The 22,957-nt window shown below is 41.2% G+C and overlaps 1 protein-coding gene across 4 annotated transcripts in view; it reads left to right on the forward strand.

Annotated features, from left to right (window-relative positions):
* The window catches only part of LOC138832617 (disco-interacting protein 2 homolog A-like), a 93,096-nt gene that overhangs the window by 17,196 nt on the left and 52,943 nt on the right, over nucleotides 1-22,957 (forward strand). For all 4 annotated transcript variants that reach the window (XM_070030900.1, XM_070030901.1, XM_070030903.1 and 1 more), the window contains exons 2-5: nucleotides 1,105-1,176; nucleotides 10,006-10,122; nucleotides 13,978-14,097; nucleotides 15,281-15,511. In XM_070030900.1, coding sequence (XP_069887001.1) covers nucleotides 1,105-1,176; nucleotides 10,006-10,122; nucleotides 13,978-14,097; nucleotides 15,281-15,511 — 540 coding nt within the window. The remainder of the gene's footprint in view (nucleotides 1-1,104; nucleotides 1,177-10,005; nucleotides 10,123-13,977; nucleotides 14,098-15,280; nucleotides 15,512-22,957) is intronic.

A 22,957-nucleotide genomic window follows, 5' to 3' on the forward strand; every position in this document is an offset into this window, starting at 1 on the left:
AGTACTCAGGCCATATTAAAGCCCTGGCTTAAGCCATGTTTAAGAACTGGCACACACATGCACATCTGTACGTGCATGTGCATGCATATATACACACCCACCCACATATGCTTTGAAGTACACAAGTTCAAAATACTGAAACTTTGCAGGTAGTTTAGGGAGCAGGTGAGGATGGTCAGTCACACTGACAGTCTGAGCGTACAGGGAGTGGAGAACGCACTTCCAGAAAGACCTGGGTGGCTTGCTCAGAGCCTGGGGTCTCAATGTGAGGTGAGGGGGTCTTGGAGTTAGACTGTAGGTCAGCTGTACTCATCACTGAGGATGGTCTTCAGAAAAATATCAAGGATCCACTATTAGCATTCCCAGTTCTATGTAGTGTGTGAAGACTTAGGTATGCTTCCCTGAAGTTTGTTTGCTACTTCATTCCCAGGTTTTAGGCTGTTATTTGTGGTAGTTTATGAGGATAGCAGTCCTTTTTCCTGATCCTCACCCAGGAACACCTCCTGGCTGAGGATAGCTAGGTCTGCGAGGTTCTTTTTGAGTGCTCTCAGACCTTGAACCTGTACAGACTTCATCTGAAAATCTTAGTAGTTGCAGATATAGATTTGGTTGAAGTGTGGCCTGAGTTGCACTTTTGATAAGCTCCTAGGGGATGCTGATCATTATTTTAGAAGCTTTATTATTTGTATGCAGTGAAGGCCTATGAACAGAGTATAAGTTGTATAATCACTATCACAGTCATCTCACAGCAGAGTTTTACCATCCCAGATTCCCTGGCCCCTCTGGTGACATCTCCCCCATCCTTCCAGCCACTGTCAGTCCTGTGCTGTGCATTCCAGTAAGGGGGATAATTCAGTGTGTAACTCTGTGAATCTGGTATCTTTGTTCAGCCGCTGACATAGGAGATCTGCTCAAATTGCTGTGTGTCAGTGATCTGTTCCTTTTTATCAAATGGCTTCCCATGATGTGGATCCATCAGAGTTTATCTAGTCACCTAGATGAAAGACATGAATATGTTGCTTTTAGCTTTTAGGTGATAAATTTTTTATCAAAACCTTGGAACTTTAGAGGATATGTGACTATTTCTTTAATCATTATTTTTAGGTGACATCACTCAGAAAGGATATGAGAAGAAAAGGGCAAAGCTTCTGGCACGTTGCATTCCACTTATTCAAGGTAAGGTCAGGACACTCAGGTGTTTCATAACAATTACATGTCCATTCCCTCCATTCCTTATCAGTAGAGTATTGGAGCAAGGCGATAGAAACAGAAAAGGGATTTGAACAGAGAAGAAAGTCAAGCTATCCCTGTGTACAGATGATTCTATGTCTGAAGGAGCGTATCCTAGAGCTGATAAATACCTTTGGCAAAGGAACAGGAATCAACCCACCAAAATTAGTAACTTTTCTGTATGTCTACAATGAGTAGGAAACAATTCTGTTTACCATAGCTTAAAAAAGCCTAAAATAAAAAACAAACTCTAGGAATAAACATAACCAAGGAAGTAAAGGTCCTCTACAATGAAAGTGACAAAACTCTAAGAAAGAAATTGAAAATGGCACCAGGAAGTAGAAAGACCTCCATGTTCACGGATGAACAAAATTAATATCATGAAAAGGACCAAGTAACTAGCAAAGGCTGTCTACAAAATTTAATGCAATACCATAAAAATTTAAATGTCATTCTTCACAGAAATAAACAATCCAAAAAATTCATATGGAACCACAAAAGACCCCAAATAGTCAAAGCAAGTCCAGACAGAAATAACCAAAAAACAAAACCAATGCTGGAGGTTTTATAATTACAGACTTCAAACTTTACTACAGAGCTGTAGTAAGAAAAGCAGCTTGGTACACAGATATGAAGACCAGTGCAATGGCTAGATGGCCCAGAAATGAACCATGTACCTACAGTATCTGATGTTTGACAAGGGAGCTAAAAGTATGTTGGAACAAAGCTTCTTCAACAAATGGTGCAGGGAAAACTGGGCATCCATGTGCAGAAGACTGACACTGGATCCCTGTTTCTTACCTTGCACTAAGATTGTATCAGAATGCATCAAAGACTTCAATGTGAAACCAGAAACGTTGAAACTAATACAGGAAGGACTAAGAAAAGCATTATAACTTACTGGCACAGGTAAGAACTTCCTGAGTAAAATTCTAAGAGTCTGGCAAACTGGAGAGAGAATTGACAAAAGTGATTACATGAAGTTAAAAGTTCCTGCACAGCTGGGTGCCAGTGGCTCAAGCCTGTAATCCTAGCTACTCAAGAGGCTGAGATATGAGGACCATGGTTCAAAGCCAGCCTGGGCAGGAAAGTCTGTGAGACTTATCTCCAATGAACCACCAGAAAACTGGAAGTGGCGCTGTGGCTCAAGTGGTAGAGTGCTAGCCTTGAGCTGAAGAGCTGAGGAACAGTGCCCAGGCCCAGAGTTCAAGCTCCATAACTGACAAAAAAAAAAGTTTCTGCACAGTGAAGGCCATATTTACTGTGCTACAAAGGAAGCCTACAGAATGGGCAAGGATGGTTGTCAGCTATAGCTCTGATAGGGGTCCAATATCTAGAATATACAAGCACAAGAAGCTAAATCCTTGAAGAATGAATAACCTAATTAAAAAATGGACAAATGAGCTAAATAGAGATTTCACAGAAGTAAAAATGGCCAGTAACACTTGAAGAAATGTTTAACATCTCTGGCCATATGGAAATACAAATAAAAATAACATTGAGATTTCACCTCACGCCAGTAAGATTGGCCATCATCAAAAATACAAACAAGAACAAATGTGGGCAGGGATAAAAAGGAACCCTATTACTCTGTTGGTGAGAATGTAAACAAACTAGCACAATCACTTTTGAAGGTAGTTTGGAGACACCTCAAAAAAAAAAAACCAACTAACATAGACCTACTCTATGATCCAGCCGTACCACTCTTGAGCATCTGTCTGAATATTACAAGTCAGTATACAATAAAGACACTTGCACATCCATGTTATTGCACTATTTACCATAGCCAAGTTATAGAAATAGTCCAGATGCCTTACAATCGATGTGGTCAAGAAAGAAATGTGGTGTAGGTATGTATGTTTATGTATACATTGGAATTTTACTCATTTATCAGAAAGAATAATAGAGAAATGGATGTGCCTGGGAATTTTTTTTATGTGAAGTAAAGTAAGTAAGGTTCAGAGAGACAATCAGTGCATGTTTTCTCTCATATGTGGAAGTTAGATCTAAATTACAAACCTATGAAAACGTATACAAGGTTAAAGCATATACAAACGAATTGAATAAAGCATGGTATACTCAGGAGGATTCGAATGGAGTAACTAGTAACTGAAGAACTAGTGAATAGTTCAACAAGAAGCTGAAACATGTTTTGTCAGCGGTAAGGGAGGGTGATGGAATTGAAACAGCCAAATGGAGAAAGGAAAGGTAGATGAATACATTCAAGTACAGTCAATGAGAAAATGGAACAAGGTAATTTGTGAGTATGGTTAGGGTTTGGAGAAACGGGGAAAACAAAGGAGAGGGTGACATTGATCAAGATACATTGTACTTATAAACTCATAGACTGAATTAAAACCTTTGTGCAACTGCTTAAAGAGAACAAACAATGTTGACATGTTTCATATTTTATTAAGAACTGCAAAAATAGTGTGTCTAATGTTAGGTAATGAAAGTCAAGAGTAAGGTGATCATTTCCAGCTCTGGCTTGTTATAGCTCCTACTCTCAAATAGGGCATATTTTATTTTCAAGGTCTTAAAGCCTTACTAGGCTAGAACATATAAAATTTGTTTTTCTTTCTCTCCATTTGATTGACGTATAGATTCCAAACGTTCATCATTCATTTGTGGAACATAAGGTAATTCTAAAATTTACATACAAGTATAAAAGGTTAAGAGATCCAAAATACACTAAGAAGAAAATGTTGTGGGAATTTGCCTGAGTAGATATGAAGAGTAACAGAGTTGTCACTGAGACGTGGTGGATTTCAGGAGTTGATAACCAGAACAGAAAGCCCAGTCCAAATGCAGACATGCAGGTGTGTAGATTGGCATGCTAAAGGAGTAGCGTCTTGACCACGGGGCTGACAGAGTTCCCTGTCCATGTGTGAAACACAGCACTGGATACTAAAGTTGTTGGATTATTAGGCTGAAAGTGGCAGGCAGAAACCATGTAGAGCATCTGGAAAATCCTAGAGGAAGGTCATCACCATCTTGAGACGGTATATTGAAGATACCATATCAACGAGCATACAGTAAGGGATTGACGTAAAACCTTGGACTACGTTAATATTGATAGCTTCTTCTTTTTTTAAAAATCAAAACACACCACAGAGAGATCGAAAAGACACAAATAACCGAAAAAGACTATACTAAAATGTCTAGAAGACCTTGCTGCAGGAGTGATGTTCGCTCCTGCTGCACTGTAGTGTGAGTCCTGGTCGGGAGTGGCAGCAGAGATCCAGTCTCCTAACACAGCCAGAGACAGGCAGAGGGTCAAACAGGCATTACATAAGAGGAAATCCTAATAACCAATAAGCAGATAGATGCATAACTCTAGCAATCAGAGAAACACAGACTGAAGCTACAGCAGGTGACTTGCATCACACTGTGAAGGCCATAGATTCATCAATAGCCCCTCAAATGAGCATGAACTGTGTGTGAGAATCTTGATCACGGTTCCAGCCTGTCCAGGATCTCAACATCATCCAACAGAATTGAGACTGGAAAGCCAGAGACCTACATGTCTCAGCAAGAATGAATCTCAATGAAAGGAGCTATCATGGAGGAATGTTGCCAACACACCAGCACGGGCTGTGTAGAGAGAGAATTTTATGGCAGGTGAAAGCAGAAAATGGAATGGCTTTCCAGAATGTGGACTTGAGATTTGAAAGGGCTCAGGATCCTAACTCACCTGAGTGCTTTATTTCTTAAATGGTGCTATGGGTACATTGATTCTTTCTGTGTAGTTCTTAAACTACTCACATGCTTTATACTACCTGTGTTGGTATGATATATCTTATAATATGTCAACAACAAAAATAATGATGAGGGGGTGGGAAGGTGGCTCAGTGGTAGAGCGCTTGCCTTGCATGCCTGAGTTCCTGGGTTTGACTCCTCAGCACCACATAAGCAAAAAGAAAAAAGCCAAAGTGGCGCTGTGGCTCAAGTGGTATAGCGCTAGCCTTGAGCTGAAGAGCTGAGGGACAGCACCCAGGCCCAGAGTTCACGACCGGAACCCCTCCTCCCCCCAAAAATAATAATGATGAGAAGACAGTTTATATACTGATACTTTTGTTGGTGCTGTTGTTTTACTGGTACTGAAGGCTGAACTCAGGCCCGTTCACCCTTACTCAGCTTTCTTGCACATAGCTGGCATTTTTCCACTTGAGCCACACCATTAGTCTGGCATTTAGCTCATTAATTGGAGATGGAGTCTTAAGGACTTTTTTGCCCAGGCAGACTTTGAACCACAGTCCTCCGGGTCTCAGCCTCCTGGGTTGCTAGGATTATAGGTGTGAACCATTAATACCTGGCTTACTGATGTTTTATTCATACCAAGCAAAAAGAATAAAACTGAAATTAAAAGCAACTGATAAAATGAGATGTTAAAACATTCTGAAGCCAATTTCCCCGAAATCACCTGCAACTCTGAAACTTATTCATTTCCATTCCTATTTGAGATGAAAGGTGCTTGTTATGCACACTTCACGTGGGAAGTGTTTCCCACGGTGACGTGGGTAACATGATAGGCTAAATACTAGAGACCAAAAAATAATCATCTTTATTATAAGTGCTTAGTTTATACCTTAGAAGGCTGATTATTTAGCTACCATAATTAGTAAGAGTTTTTGGTTTCCTGGCTATAAAGAGAGAAGACAAATACATGAAAATGGGTGGCTTTTTTTCTTGCAATAGTTCTCTTTTTACCAGTCCTGGGGCTTGAACTCTGGGCCTGAGCACTGTCCCTGACCTTTTTTCTCAAGGTTAGTGTTCTGCCATTGAGCCACAGCTGTGCTTCCTGACGTCTTGCAGTTAATTGGAGATAAAAGTCGCATGGACTTTTCTGCCCAGTCTCACTTCAAACTATGATCCTCAGATCTCAGCCTTCTGAATAGCTGGGAGCTGAGCTACCAGCTCCCAGAAAGTTCTTTTTTTGTTGCCTGTTGTGAGGATTGAACTCAAGGCCTGAGCACTGCCCCTGAGATATTTTGCTCAAGGCTAGGACTGTACTACTTTGAGACAAAGAGCCACTTTCAGCTTTCTGGTTGGTTAATTGGAGATAAGAGTCTCACAAACTTTCCTGCCTTTGAACCACAATCCTCAGACCTCAGCCTCTTGAGTAGCTAGGATTGCAGCCATGAGCCACTGATGCCTGGCTGACATGTTCTTTTTTTAAACACAAAAAAAAATCTCATTCATAATGAAAATATACTGCCAAGTATTTATTAATACTTTTAGCAAAAAAAAATACCTACAGCTTGTTTTAGGATCATAAAATCTATTTAGAAGAAATAACCAAGACCTTAATTGGTACATGAAGAATCATACCAATTTCCTAGATGGAAAACTTAACATTATAAAGCTTGCTGTTTTTACCAGGTGTCTGTGGCTCATGCCTGTAATACTAGCTGCTCAGGCAGCTGAGCTCTGAAGATCAAGGTGTGAAGCCATCCTGGGAAGACAAATCCTCGAGATTCTTATCCCCGATTAACCAGCAAAAAGTCAGAGGTGGAGCTGTGACTCTAGTGATAGGGTTCCAGCCTTGAGTGAAAAAGCTGAGCAAGAGCAGGACGCTTTGAGTTCAAGCCCCAGAACTGGCACAAAATTATAAATAAAACTTTCAGTTTTCAAAAAATCCTGTGAACACAGTGACAGCTGAATAGCAGTGGCTGATTTCTTTTTTTGTTTTGTTGGTGGTGGTGGTTGTGGGGCTTGAACTTGCCTGGGGATTGTCCCTGAGCTCTTTTGCTCAAGGCTAGTGCTCTACCTCTTGAGCCACAGCACTGCTTCCAGTTTTCTGGTGGGTAATTGGAGATAAGAGTCTCACGACTTTCTTGCTCGGACTGGCTTTGAACTATTATCTTCAGATCTCAGCCTCCTGAGAAGCTAGGATTACAGGTGTGAGCTACCAGCACCTGGCTAATTTTTTTTATAAAATGGGATTTGAAATAATGATCCATTAGAATGAGAAAAGTTGTAAGATTTGTGGGTAAATTGGAAAAGAATCACTAGTGAGCAAGGACTGGTTGTTGGAGTGTCAACCTGATTGTGCAGGTCCTAGGGTAACTACAGGTGGTTGGCAGGGTGGAAACAGCCCTATTGGTAGGAAGGGAAGGCAGTGGGGACTTGAGGAGACAAGAGACAGAACTTATTTGATAGGTCTGCTGTCCTCTGCAATACCATTGCACATAGACTTTAGCATTTAATTTCTTAATAGGTTTTTAAGCTCTAAAAAACGACAAGATTCAGGAGAATGTTTGGGTGGGAGTTGTCTTCACAAGCACTGTCTTTGCGGGAAATCTTTGGGTAGAAATTGTCTTCACAGACAAGTTTGGAGACCTGGAAGCTAGAAAGGCAACGAAGTGACAGGTGTGATTGGCTCCCCAGATAGCTGGATGGCAGCTCTGTGGTGTGCACTGTGCAGAGCTGGTCCTCGGCAGAGAGAGGTTTACTATCTTTTCTGGGGCATGAGGGTTTCATTGCTGCATAAAACGAATGGAGATTCAAAGAAGTGGGGCTTCCAAGCCCCCTTCACTTCGCTTCCAAGACAGTGTGAGGCCCTGAGTTCATATCCACATACTGCACCCCCAATTTTTTTTTCTTTTCCTGGTGCCAGTGTCTGATCTATGCAATCCTAGCTACATAGGAGCCTGATGTCCAGACGTTCTCATATTGAGGCCAGCCTGGCCAGAAAAGACCATGAGACTCCATTTTTAAAGTATCCAGAAAAAAACTGGGCTAGACATGTGACTCAAGTGGTAGAGCACCAGCTGTGAGCAAGAAAGCTGGGCCAGTGTGAGGCCCTGAGTTCAAGACCTGGCACTGGGGGAAAAAAGAAAATTAAAAATGAATTCAAAGACAAGGAAGTTAAGCCTGGTGGTTTGTTTATAATCCCTGTTATGTGGGGGATGGAGCTGAGGTGATTGTGTTCTAAAGCTAACTCAGGTATAAAAGTCAGTGAGAACCTTTTTTAACGGCATTTGTGGTGGCACCTGTAATCTCATCTACTCAGGAGGCCCAGGTAGGAGGATTGTAGTCCAAGACTTGGCAAAAGAGAGACCCTGTCTGGAAGTTAAACTAAAGCAAAGAGGGCTGGGGGTGTGCCAAGGGAGAGGCTCTGAGTTCAAACCCCAGTTTAGCCTCTCCCCTCCCCCACCTGAAAAACAAATTCAAAGAGGAAACAGATGGGCAATAAGCACTGTCACGTTCAACTTCAGTAATAGATATAGAAATAAAAATTAAAGTGAATCACTTTTCTCTTAAGAAATTGGCAAAATTCTAACATTTTACATAACACCTGGGGCTGACAAAGATGTGAGGAACTTGCATTCATTGCTTGTAGGAGTGTGAATTTCTATAACCTTTTGGTTATATATATATCTGTGTATCTATATCTTTTGGTATTTGTGAAAGTTAAAAATACATCTTATTGCCAGGTGCTCATTGGCTCATGCTTTTGTAATCCTAGCTATTTAGGCTGAGACCTGAAGATCGTGGATGGTAGCCAGTCTGGGCAGAAAAGTCCGTGAGAGTCTTATCTCCAATTAACCAACAAAAAGCCAGAAGTAGAGCTGTGGCTCAAGTGGTAGAGCTAAGTTTGAACAAGAAAGCTCAGGGACAGCACCCAGGCTCCGTTTCAGAGTGTGGTCAAGGCCAGCTTCTCAGCTAGTAGGACTAATTACCCACTGACCAAAGCAGTTTTATGAGACATTTTTGAAACAAAAAAGTTAGATTCATGATTTTTGTTGAACCCCAGTTAAAGATTTTTGTTTTGTGCTGTTAGCAAATGTCAGTAAATTAGGATGGGAATGCCGGATCCTTTATGCAGAGACACTATGTGCACACTTGTACCCAGTTCTTCACTCACTGTCCTGTGCCCTGAGGGTGCTGGACTCAGGGGGCCGGGAGCTTGTTAAGATCTGTGTTATGTTCCTTGTCCATCTTAGCAGAGTCCAGATTTGGAGACAGAGAAAGCAGAGGCTATCAGTTGCTAAGGCTGTCTGCTGACTTTGCCAGGGTGCTGCATACTGGGCTTTCATACAGTGTACTCGAGCATTGCTGTTACTATGCTCCCTTCTGTTGTCTCCCTTGCTCTCCACCTTCCTCTGCTCGTAGCTTGGGGCCCCTGTGGCTTCCAGAGTTTGCTGACACAGTGGACAAGTACCAGCCACTCCAGATTCAAGTGTAGTCAGTGCCAAAGCCAACTTCTCAGAGGCTCTTGCAGAGTCTGTGCCTATATGACTTGTGGCTCACACACATCTAACTCATGTGTCTAGGGCTCCCCAAGGACTGTGATGGTCACCTTTGCAGATAGTGAACTAGAGATAGATCTGGGTCTGACAGAATGGGAGAGTGTAGAGGTGGACACAAACATTGCTCTGAGCAGTAGTTATGGCACTCCCGTCCTAAGCCAAAGGCTCTACTTCAGGAGACATTCTCAGTATGGTGCAGAATATGTTATGTGGCCATGCATGAGAAATACACAGTTTTATTTTGTTATTTAGTTTTTGTTGGTCATGAGGCTTGAACTCAGGGCCTAGGCACCACAGTGCCCCTTCCAGTTTTCTGGTAGTTAATTGGCAGCAAGAGTTTCACAGACTTTCCAGCCCAGGCTGGCTTTGAACTGCAATCTTCAGATCACAGCCTACTGAGTAGCTAGGATTACAGGCGTGAGCCACTGGTACCCAGCTATACATGCTGTTTTAAATGAAAATTTTATAATTGGAAAAGCAAATAGTTTACATAAGGTATTCCCCCAAATTTGTGTTTCAGGAGTAGACCCGTGCCTGCAAGCAGAGACTAGAATCTCTGGTCCCCCTCTGTCCACAGCCGCACCCAAACCACAGAGGTCTCGGCTTACCAATTCAAGGGATGAGCGCTTCCGGTCAGGTAGGCTCACAGCCTGGGAAGTGAGATGGACAGGCTAGATGCTTGTATGATTTCAGTGTTTCTTTGCAAAAAGTTTGCTGAAGAAGGTATTTTCACTTGAGCAATGATTTACATTATCATATTGTTCAAGGAAAAAAGTTTATCACACAACCAGTCTGTTTATTTATTGTGTGTGTGTATGTCTGTGTGTGTGTGTGTGTGTCTGTCTGTCTGTGTCTGTGTCTGTGTGTATGTATGTGTCCTAGGACTTGAACTCAGGGCTTAGGCACTGTCCCATGTTTTTTTGCTCAAGGTTAGCATTCTACCACTTGAGCCACAGCTCTACTTCTGGCCTTTTGGAGGTTAGTTGGAAATGAGAGTCTCATGGACTTACTTGCCTGGGCTGGCTTTGGACCACAGTTCTCATATTTCAACTCCTGGGTAGCTAGGTTTTTAGCTATGAGCCACCAGTTCCTGGCATCCGTTCTATGTTGTATCACATAGCTTAAGTGCTGGTTAATGTATCACTGAGCTTAATTTAGGGGAGGGGTCTTCTCTATCATCGCTGGGATGCATATTAACCAATGTTGTCCACTTAGGCAGGAGTCATTTTCGTGTGTCATAGAGCAGCAGTTCTACCACTAATGTAGGTGTTTTAGAATTTTTTCTTTCTCTCTCTTTCTTTCTTTCTCTCTCTCTTTCCCTCTTTCTCTTTCTCTATTTCTCTTTCTTTCTTTCTTTCTTTCTTTCTTTCTTTCTTTCTTTCTTTCTTTCTTTCTTTCTTTCTTTCTTTTCTTTCTTTTCTTTTCTTTTCTTTTCTTTTGCCAGTCCTGGGGCTTGAACTCAGGGCTTGGGCACTGTCCCTGAGTTTCTTTTGCTCATGGCTAGCACTCTACCACTTGAGCCATAGCGCCACTTTGGGCTTTTTTTGTGTATGTGGTACTGAGAAATCAAGCTCAGGGCTTCATTCATGCTAGGCAACCACTCTACCACTAAGCCACATTCGCAGTCTTTTATAATTCTGTAAATTTCCCTTAAATTAGATTTCTGTTACTGTTTGGTAGTGCTTTTATGAATATTAAATTTTACTTTAACACTTAGATTACCATAATGCCCATTGAAAAAATTCATACTTTCAATTATAGTTTACATATTGATAACTTTTGAGATTCTCCCTATTTAACAATACTTTCATAGTACATGTGTTTTTAAATACATTTTAAGCTCTTTATTGTGAAGATATCGTACAGAGGGGTTATAATTACATGAGAAAGGTAATAAGTACATTTCTTATCAAGCATTGTTGCCTCCTCCTTTGTTTCCCCATACCATCCCTTTCTGTCTTGCCCCCTCCCCAAGCTCTTTTTTTTTTTTTTTTGTCGGTCGTGGGGCTTGAACTTTGGGCCTGGGCGCTGTCCCTGCACTCTTCAGGTAAGGGCCCTACCTCTTGAGCCACAGTGCCACTTCTGGTTTTCTAGTGGTTTATTGGAGATTAGAGTCTCACGGACTTTTCTGCCTGGCTGGCTTTGAACCATGATCCTTAGATCTCAGCCTCTTGAGTAGCTAGGATTACAGGCATGAGCCACAGGCGCCCTGGCTCCTAAGCTTTTTTTTTGTTGTTGTTGGTCATGATGCTTGAACTCAAGGCCTAAATGTTGTCCCTGAGTTTTTTTGCTCAAGGCTAACACTCTACTACTTCAACCACAGTTCCCTTCCTGGCTTTTTCTGGTTAATTGGAGATAAAGAGTCTCACAAACTTTCCTGCCCTAGTTGGCTTTGAACTATGACCTCAGATCTCAGCCTCCTGAACAGTTAGAATTACAGGTGAGCCACCAGCATCTGGCACATTTAAGCTCTTTTGATAAACCTTTCTTCGTAAAATGCCCATTAGTATAAGGAAGTGACCACATAAGAATATCTTAAGCTGAGTGCTGGTGGCTTGAACTTGGGGCGTGGGCACTGTTTCTGAAATTTTTTTGCTCAAGGCTAGTATTCAACTACTGGAGTCACAGCTCCACTTCCTGGCTTTTTGTGGTTAAGTTAGGATAAGAATCTCACAGATTTTCCTGCTACTGGCTGGCTTTAAACTGAGATCCTCAGATCTCAGCCTCCTGAGTGGCTAGGATGACAGGCATGGACTAGTAGCCTCAGGCTAGCAATATTCATTTTTATATCTGAATAACTGGTTACTCCTGAAATATTTATTAGGAATACGATGCTTTCTCCAGTGACTTTCTCTTGTGTAATATAGAAGCAGTTGCTAATGTGTATATGCATCTATTTCTATACTCCATTCTGTTGCATTGATCTACTCATCTGTCTCTGAGGCAAAATCATGACCTCTCCATATGGAAATTAATAGTTGAGTCCTCCAATTCTTTACCAGGGTTCCTTTTATGTAATAAGTCATTTCTCTAACATTCTTTTTTTTTTTTTTTGGGTCCGGTCATGGGGCCTGAACTCTGGGCTTGGGCACTGTCCCTCAGCTCTTCAGCTCAAGGTGAGCGCTCTACCACTTGAGCCACAGTGCCACTTCCGGCTTTTTTTCTTTTTGCTTATGTGGTGCTGAGGAATCGAACCCAGGGCTTCAGGCATGCAAGGCAAGCGCTCTACCACTGAGCCACCTTCCCAGCCCTTCTCTAACATTCTTAAGTTTGCTCCTTATCATTGTCCTAACATTGACTGTGTTACCCCAAATTTCTATGCTGAGTTAGAGGGGATTGGAGATGATTAAAGGGTAGAACCTTCTGGTGGGATTCATGACGTATATGAAGAGACATCAGGAGACTCTTCCCTTTCATTACCCATACTAGTTGAGAACATAGAAAGAAGACAGCTGTTTCTAAGCCAGAAAGAACTTTTACCAAGAATCTGCCATGATTTGGATTTCTGGCCTCCAGAATACTGAAAAAATTCTACATTTCTGTTACTCAAGACCTATCTTTGGTGTTTTGTAGTAGTAGCCTGAGACAACAGACATACTGGCATTGAGCCATTTGTTTATTATGTGTCTTGTGGTGTTATCTTTGTGTGTATTGTGTTTGAGGTTTGTCCAGTTTTTTAATCTATTGATTTATTGCCCCTATCATGTTATTATGTAGATTGTTAGGGTTTTTTTGGTGTGTATTTGTAGTTTTTTTTCCCCTAAGACAGCAAAAAAGCTTAAATTTAGTACATGGTCACAGTTATTTCCACATCTGATATGTGGTCTCCTGATTTGTTTTGTTTGTCTTACTTTCTCGTTGTGACCAAAGAAGTGCTCTGCCACACTCCTAGCCCTTTTTTGCTTTTTTTTTTTTTGTCAGTTGTGGGGCCTAAACTCTGGGCCTGGGTGCTGTCCCTCAGCTCTTCAGCTCAAGGCTAGCACTCTACCACTTGAGCCACAACACCAATTCCGACTTTTTCTGCTTAAGTGGTACTGATCAATCAAACATGATCCAAGGCAAGCACTCTTCCACTGAGCCACTTTCCCAGCCCTGCTTTTGTTATTTTTAAGATAAGGTCTCAGGTGTTTTGTTTGTACCAGCCTGGGCTAGCTGGGACTGTGATCCTTCTACCTGTGGCCTCCTTGTAATTGGATCACAGTTATGTACTATCACACCCATTATATAGATGGAGATAGAGTTTCACTAATTTTTGCCTAGGCTGACTTTGAACTGCTGGCTACTGGGTCTTAGCCTCCCAGGTATCCTGTACTGCAGGTGTGAGCCATCATGTCCAGGCTGTTCCTTATGGCTGAATAAAAGTTCATTGTATAGATAGATCTCAACCACTGGTAGACAGTTAGGCTGATTCCATAACCTTTGGAAACACCAATCTTAGTTTGACTATTCATAACCAATCTGATAAAAGCATCCTGTTGCTCTTCCTGTGTAGATGTCCACACGGAAGCCGTGCAAGCAGCTTTGGCCAAATATAAGGAGAGAAAGATGCCCATGCCTTCCAGAAGACGGTCTGTCCTTGTTCATTCATCTGTGGAAACCTACACCCCTCCAGGTATTGATTAATGGTGTTAGAAATGGTTATTGTGAGTGTTTCACAGGCTGAAAGGTGTAATTAATGCTTAGTCTCATTGAGTTGAATAGCCCTTTGGTCTGTAATTGAGAGATAAAAATATTTGTATATGCACACATTCCTTACCTGAAAATCACACACTATTCTTCTTTTCTAAATGGATACTTGCATTCTTTAGGACTTTTTGTGTACATTGTTTTTACTAAAATGCTATTTATCTCTTTCATAGAGAAGAACCTAAAATAAACCACTTCTTGGTTTTTACCTCTTATTTAGTATCTTGTTACCAGGATTTATGTAAGATGATACAAAACTATTTGGAGAGTTTCAGGTATAGTTTGTTATTGTTCAGAAATGAAAATTATAGGTGGGGCTTCTTTTCAGTCCCTTCTGAAACTGGATTGAGATGTTGGTATCTAGTGGCTTCACATTCCCGGCTGCCTAAGTGACAAAATCACAACACGTTTTTGGTTTGATGCACTTGGAATTATTATTACACAGTAAAACAAAACAAAATCAAGTCAAATACTTTGAATTTGCAAGATGGTTTAGTGGTTTTTGTAATGCTCTTTTGCTTAAAAAGAAAGTGTATTTAAAAAATCTTAGAAATAGCTATAAAATTATTGTTTCTGCTGAAAAGAACTATAGACACTATCCAACAATAAAGAATCTTTTAATAGTTGAAAGCCCATAATAAAACACAATCATGATAACTGGATGGGAGCTTAGCTAATTTTTATTGACCCCTGTCTTAAGGAATTCTTTCTAGAGCATATTTACACGATGTTCACAGGAGGACAGACAAGGACAGGGCTGCAACTTGCTTGCCCACCACAGGGCTCATGCACAGATTCACACAACTCAGGATGCTGGCTGGATCTGGCCCACTGCAAGATGTCGTGTGTGGCTGTGGTGTGTGGCTATGTGGACATGCAGGACCTCCTTTGGCTAGGGAATGAGAGGCTAGCTTCACACATTATGTAGAACCCTGTGGTCCTACAGTAGGGTTCCTCTGGTGTTCTTCCTGTCTGAGGGTAACCTGAGGTATCATTTGCTTGTATGGGGGCAGGGCCATGCTATAGGCCTGGAGGCCCTGGCGAATAGAACCCCATTCTTCTCCTGACCCATCCCTACATCATGCCTGTCATCATTATTTTAACCACAGACACATCATCTGCCTCAGAAGATGAGGGCTCTTTACGGCGACCCGGGCGACTCACCTCCACTCCGCTCCAGAGCCATCCCAGCATCGAGCCCTGGCTCGACCGGGTCATTCAGGGCTCGTCCACCTCATCCTCTGCATCCTCCACCTCATCTCACCCGGGAGGGAGATCCACTGCCGTGCCCAGCGCCACCACCACTGCTCTTGCAGGCCTCTCAGCCCACGCTCATCTAGGTCAGTAACAAGTTCTGTGGCCCCTCCCAGCCAAGGACCAAGGGCTATGCAAATGATGCAGCCACACAGTCAAGGGGGCCTGTCTCCTGAGACACCAGCTGGCTTGGTGTTTTTAATAATGACAGTTGGCAGGAATGAGGTAATACTTGGTCATTTGCATCCAGCTCAATCCTTAATAATCCATTGAACCACAGTATGTGTCGCGACCGCCTCGACCAGCAAGGAAGACGCGACACCGAGCTCTTCTCTCTGCAGCTTTTTCAGGACCTTTGAGTAATCTTCTGACCCCAACCCCGGGGAGAATTCCCCACAGCCTTAAGTACCCGCTGGGTAGCCAACCCTGATACGCCACGTGGGAACCACCAATAGGTTCAGGTGTGCGGAAGCAAGCCAGATTCTTTGCCTTAGCCATATAAGGAGTTGTTTGCCACAGAGAGCACTTGCCATCGGGAAGGCGGAGGGCGGAAGCCGGCGCCATCTTCCAGGTGCGGCTGCACGCAGCTCTCTACAAGTATGTCCTGCTAATAATCCCTACACAGTATGTCCTGCTTGCCAGATTTTTCTCCATCCAGACCTCCCTCTTTCTCATCTGGAAGAGGTCCAGTCGGGGACAGAAGTGGTCTGTGCTTCTGTTTTCTGGTGGTGTGTGGCCACTGACAGCATGTTGTATTTGTGGCACCATGTCATCCCTCCCTGCTGTCCAGGTGAAGGGACCCGATAGCTGCTGGTGGCCCTGACAGCTACCCTGGACCTGCTGCTTTTCTTGTGTACATCGCGACGAGGCCATCTTTTGTCTTACCTAGGGTGATGTTCTGAAGCAGAGGCTGGAGTTGCAGCCAGGGCCTGGTCTGTCTTCCTCCAGATATTCCTCAACCTGGAAACAAGGTTCAAGTCACGGTTACTGATAAAGATGTCAAATTTGTAGCCCATTGAGTTATACTAGCCTTAGAAAGGAAAAAGGAAACAACCAAACACCTACTTTTCATAATTTGAAACCCCAATTATAAACAGAAGCAGCTGTATGGCTTGTGAAGCCCACATAATTTTTGCCCTAGTGACTTAGAAATATAGCCTGTATTGTTTTATTTTTATTTTTATTTTTTTTTTAGCCTGTATTGTTGAAGACTTGTGTTAACCCTTCATTTGCCCAGATGAAGAAGGAAGACAAAAGGTTATATCTTTCTATCTTGCCTGAGATTTCTTGGGTGCTTAGTTTGGAAGCTAGATCTGACATACTTTTCTTGATGTCTCTTCATTTTCTATGCTGTTCTGCTGGAACTGATGTGGTGAGCACCCATTACACACTGTGACAGACGGGTGTTGGCAGTAAAATTCCTGTGGGCCTCCCCGGGTTAGCCTGGGCTTCTGTGCTGACTTGCTTTCATGTAAAAGCTGGGAGTTTTGGCTAGATATTAGGTAATGGGGCGTTTCTAGTGGTCTTAGCTTCAGTTTCAGCATCCTCTGTGGGGCATGTCAGTGCTGCCCTTTGGCTTTTGTTTGCATCAGTGTACAATGTGTACATACTGCTGTTGAACATGTGTTTTTCTACTATTATATACGTCAGATGCAAACTCACAGTGCCTCATTCCATACCCACACTGTGTTTCCCAGCTCTTTTAGTAAACATTTGCTTCAGGGGTTTCTGTCCTTTCCTTGATGTCCTGTATGTAACTGAGAACTACCGCCTACTTTCCTCAAGAGAGTTGCCCATGTACTGTTTGTCTCCTGTTCCTATTCATCTTGAGATTTAACCTCATAGAAATACATAGTTAGTGTCCATGTGAATGAAATAGCTTTTGAATGTTCCATTAGCTTGTTTCTCATTTCTACACCGCTTTCCTAAGGAAAAGGGAGCAATATAGCATTTGCATTTATTAGCACTGCCAAGCTGTCTATGCATCATTTCTCTTTTATCATGAAAAGTTAGCCACAGCTCAGAACATTTGAAAATTTTCATTAAAGCCTTACTCTAATAGAATGGGGGAAGTGGCACTGTGGAAGCGGTAGAGCGCTCGCCTTGAGCTGAAGAGATGAGGGACAGCGCTCAAGCCCAGAGTTCAAGCCTCACGACCGAACAACAACAACAAAAAAATAGAATGGGAAAGAACACTGCAAACTCATTTTGTGAGGCCAAAACTAGACAAGGACACAACTAGAAAAGAAAATTATAGACCAGTTTCTTTGATGAACATAGATACAAAAATTTTCAATCAAATGCTGGCAAACTGGATTCAATTTTACTTTTAAAAGATCATACGCCACAATCAACATATGCTATTTTTTGTTTTTGTTTTTGTTTTTGTCAGTCATGGGCTTGAACTCGGCCTGGGCGCTGTCCCTGAGCTCTTCAGCTCAAGGTGAGTGCTCTACCACTTGAGCCACAGCACCACTTCCTGTTTTCTGATAGTTTATTGGAGATAAGAGACTCATGGACTTTCCTGCCCTGGCTGGCTTTGAACCGTGATCCTCAGATCTCAGCCTCCTTAGTAGCTAGGATTATAGGTGTGAGCCACCAGTGCCTGGCCAACATATGCTGATTTCATTCCAGGGATACAAGGATGGATCAACATATAAGGTCAATAAATTTAATACAACACATAAAAAGAATTAACAGTAAAAACCACATGATCATCTCAACTCCTGAAGAGAATGTCTTTGACAGAATTCAATATCCTTGCAAGAAAAGAGCTTTGAAGAGTCAGGTGGTGGCTCATGCCTATAATTCTAGCAACTCAAGGGGCTGAGACCTGAGGACTACAGTTGTAGTCCAACCCAGGCAGGAGAGTCCCTTAAAAGACTCTTACCTTCAATTACTTTAATTAACCACCAAAAAAAAAAAAAAAGCCAGAAGTGGAGCTGTTGCTCAGATGATAGAACACTAGTCTTGAGCACAAAAGCTCAGGGACAGTGCCCAGGGCCCGAGTTCAAGTCCCAGAACTGGCACACTCTGAACAAAGTAGGAATGGAAAAAAAGTCCCTAACCATAATAACAGCTTGAAATACCTTTAGCCAATGTCTTACTAAGCAGGGAAAAACGATTTAAAATCATCCCTCTAAAATCAGGAATGAGACAAGGTTATCTACTTTCTCCATTCTTATTTAATTTAGTATTAGAATTCCTAACCAGAGCAATAAGGCGAGAGGATGAAATAAAAGGGATTCAAATAGGGAAGGAAGAAGTCAAATGCCTGTTTTCAGCTGATATGCTCCTATATTTCAAACACATTACAATTTCCTTCCTTCCTTCTTTCCTTCCTTCCTTCCTTCCTTCCTTCCTTCCTTCCTTCCTTCCTTCCTTCCTTCCGAAATACAAAAAAATACCCTACAGATTCTACCAAAATAACTAATAAACAATACCAATATAAAAAAATCAACATTCAAGAAATCAATAGCTTTTCAATATGCCATCAATGAACAAGCTGAGAAAAAAATAAGGAAAACAATTCCATTCACAATAGCCTCCAAAAACAAAACAAAAACATTACAGGAATAAACTTAACTAAAGAAGTGAAAGACCTCTATAATGTAAACATAAAACCTTGAAGAATGACATTGAAGAAGGCATTGAAAAAGGACATGTTCACAAATGAGCAGAATGAATATTGTGTAAATGGCCATTCTGCTGAAAGCATTCTACAGATTCAGTGTAAAATCCATCAAAGTCCTAATTTGTGAAGTAGAAAAATCAGTTCTGGCCGGGTGCTGGTGACTCGTGCCTGTAATCTTAGCTACTCAGGAGGCTGAAATCTGAGGACTGCAGTTTAAAGCCAGTCCAGGCAAGAAGTCTGTGAGACTCTTATCTCCAATTATGCACCAGAAAACCGAAAGTGCTAGAGAGCTAGCCTTGAGCTGAAGAGCTCAAGGACAGTGCCCAGGCCCAGAGTTCAAGCCCCACAACTGACAAAGAAAAAAAGAAAATTCAGTTCTGGAATTCATGTGAGATCATAAACGACCCCGAATAGCTAAAGCAATGCTAAGTAAAAAGAGCAATGCTAGTGGTACCACTGTACTGGGGTTCCATTTACACTAGACTTCAGAACCTTAGTAACAAAAACAGTGTGGTCCTGGCATAGAAACAAAGACCAAAAAAAAAAAAAAAGAAACAATTATCAACATCATGAGACAACCCACAGAATGAGAGAAAATCCATAGCTAAAGGATTAATATGTAGAATATACAAAGGGCTCAAAAATAGCAAAAAATATAACCTAATCAATAAATGGGCAAATAAATTGAACTGACAGTCCTCAGAAGTACAAATGACTAATACATAGAGAAATGTTCAATGTCTTTAGTCATAAAGGAAATACAAATCAAAATGACACTGAGATTTTGTCAGTCAGAATGGCAGTCATCAAGAAAACAAAATCCTCATATACTGTGAGTAGGAATTTAAACTAGTGCTACCACTATGGAAATTAGTATGGAGATTTCTCAAAACCTGAAAGTAGAATTACCTTACCATACTGCTATTGGGCATATGACTGAAGGGAATATAAATCAATATACTAGAAAGAGAAGTGTTTATTGTATAGTTTATTGCGTAGTTCATGATAGTCAACTGAGACTCGTATCTTCAATTAACCAGCAACAAGCTGAACATGGAGCTGTGGGCTCAATTAGTAGAGTAGAAAAGCCTTGAGTAAAAAAAGCTAAGGGACAGTGCCCAGGTTCTGCCTGTCTCCTAGTACCAACACACACCAAAACAATAAAGAATGTATTCCAGTATAAGTTGAAATTAGATGTGTTTATGCTCTGAAAAGGATCTGACTGCACGAGTTTATAACATAGGTTTCCTGCAACTGTGTTGTGTGGGTCTCCTTTCTTTTTCTTCTACCTACCATAAATGTTTTGTGATTAATTTTACTAAATTAAAAAAAACCCTAAACCTGGACTCTATTTATTGCAGGTGTGATATTTATATTTATATAATAGGACATAATTGATGTGAATTTTTATATATTGAAAATACATGGATATCTTGGCTAATCGGAAAAGCTGAAACTTTTGAGTGCTTTCAAGATTTTCAGATTTCAGAATATGAATGTTCAACAATAAAACATACAAATAGGTTTACCTTCCCTACTCCTTGTTACAGAATTATCCTTTGTTATAACTTCTAACACTAGGTAACTCTTAAGTTTAAACCAAGGAAAGAAATATGCAAAGAGTAACGATATATTAAGCAAAAAAATTAGAGGGAAAATACATTAAATAAAAATGACTTTTAAGAAAGTACATTTGGCCAGGCACTGGTGGCTCACCCCTGTAATCTTAGCTACTCAGGAGGCTGAGATCTGAGGATCACGGTTCAAAGCCAGCCCAGGCAAGAAAATCTGTGAGACTTTTATCTCCAATAAACCACCAGAAAACTGGAATTGGTGCTGTGGCTCAGGTGGTAGGGGGCTAGCCTTGATCTGAAGAGCTGAGGGACAGGGCTTAGGCCAATAGTTCAAGTCTCAAGACTGACAAAAACAAAAAAAACAAAACAAAAAAAAAACATACTTTTCCTGGGCGCAGGTAACTCATGCCTGTAACCCTAGCTACTTAGGATGCTGAGAGCTAAAGATTGCTGTTTGAAGCCACTCCAAGCAGGAAAGTCCCTGAATCTTATCTCCAGTGAACACCAGAAAACCGCCAGTGGCACTGTGGTTCAAAGTGGAAAAGTGCTAACCTTGAATGAAAAAGGTCAGGGTCAGTGCTCAGGTTTTGAGTTTAAGCCCCATGGCCTCCCTGCCCGCCTCCGGAAAAAAAAAAAAAAAAAAAAAAGAAAAGAAAAGAAGAGATACTAGTTTTAATTTTCGATTAAGGAAATGAAATCCATCAAACACTTTGACATCAACCTAAATGCCTATATTTAAAAGCAATACTTTTAGTTATAGTTTTTATCTTCAGTGTACTTTCACGTAGCTATTTTAAAATTGCTTTGTAGTTTATGTCTCCATGTGTACTTTAAATAATTTATCCCTTTTGCAAGACTTGAAAGGATAAGGAAAAAATTGTTTGTTTTTTGTTTCTTTGGTGCTGGTCCTGGGGCTTGAATTCAGGGCTTGGGTGCCGTCCCTGAGGGTTTTGTTGTTTTGTTTTTTGCTCAAGCCACAGTTCCACTTCTCACTTTTTGGTTGGTAATTGGAGATGAGTCACACCGACTTTCTTGAACTGGGTATTTTAAACCCTGATCCTCAGATCTCAGCCTCCTGAACGTCTAGGATTACAATCATTAGCCACCAGCCTCCAGCTAGGAAATTTCTTTTTAAAAATAATATAATTATAGACATAATTTAAAATACTTGTTTAGTATATATGATGTGGAAAGTGAACTATGCAACCTGTGGACAGGGACAAGAGGGGGAAATGGAAAGTAAAAGAGGGGGTCATTACCCAACCTATGCAATGGTAACTTAATAACAACATAAATAAAATTAGATTTAAACTTTTTTCTCCCACTGGGGGCTGGTTGCTCATGTCTATAGTCTCAGGAGGCTGAGGATTGCAGTTCAAAGCCAGCCCAGGCAGGAAAGTCCATGAGACTCCTATTAACCAGCAAAAGGTTGGAAGTAGAGCTTCAGCTCAAGTAGTTAGAGTGCTAATCTTGAGCACAGAACCTCAGGAACAGTGCTTAGGCCCTGAGTTCAAGCTCCAGGTCTGGTAACAACTAAAATAACTTTCTTTGTTGCTTTCTTAATGACTGCTGTTCTTACTGGGGTGAGATGGAATATTAGTGTTGTATTTTTGCCTAAGGATATATAACTATCTTATGACCTTGCCATAACATTACAAGGAATCAATCTGAATAAGTTTAGTTCAGTGTACATAAAAGATACCTGCTATCCATGTTTATTGCAGCTTTGTTTACAGTAGTCAAATGTTACAGTCAGCCAAGGTACCACCATTATTGATGAATGGATGAAAAAATGTGGTATATACCATAGATTATTAGACAGTCATAAAGAAAAATGAAATTATATATTTTTTAGGAAAATAGGTGGAACTAGAGATCATTATGCTGAGCAGAATAAGCTCAGCAAAAAGAACCAAATAGTGCCTGTTTTCTCTCATTTGTAGACTAGAACTGGAAGCAAACAGTCAGTCATCAGTGTGTGTGTATTCATGGTACGTCATAATTGTACAAGTGGTTAAGGATACACATGGGATGGGGGACATAGGAAAGGCTCAACAATATCAATTCATAGTGTCTATATGTGAAGATTCTATAAGATACCCCACTGAAATCTGTTTGACAATAGGGTATTAAAGAGGATAAAAAATATATAAGCATGCATGAAATATTCTTTTGAGTCCTTTTGGTGCAGTTAATATAAGCATACAAATAATGTGATTACTGACAGCTCATGACTATAACCCTTGCTGTTCTGGAGGCAGAGATGAAAAGATAATGGTTCAAAGCCACCCTGGGCAGGAAGGCTTGAAGGCATGGTTCAGGTG

Source organism: Dipodomys merriami, unplaced genomic scaffold (genome assembly GCF_024711535.1).
Source record: "Dipodomys merriami isolate MVZ:Mamm:240054 unplaced genomic scaffold, mDipMer1.0.p SCAF_2, whole genome shotgun sequence".
NCBI classification, from domain to species: Eukaryota; Metazoa; Chordata; class Mammalia; order Rodentia; family Heteromyidae; genus Dipodomys; species Dipodomys merriami.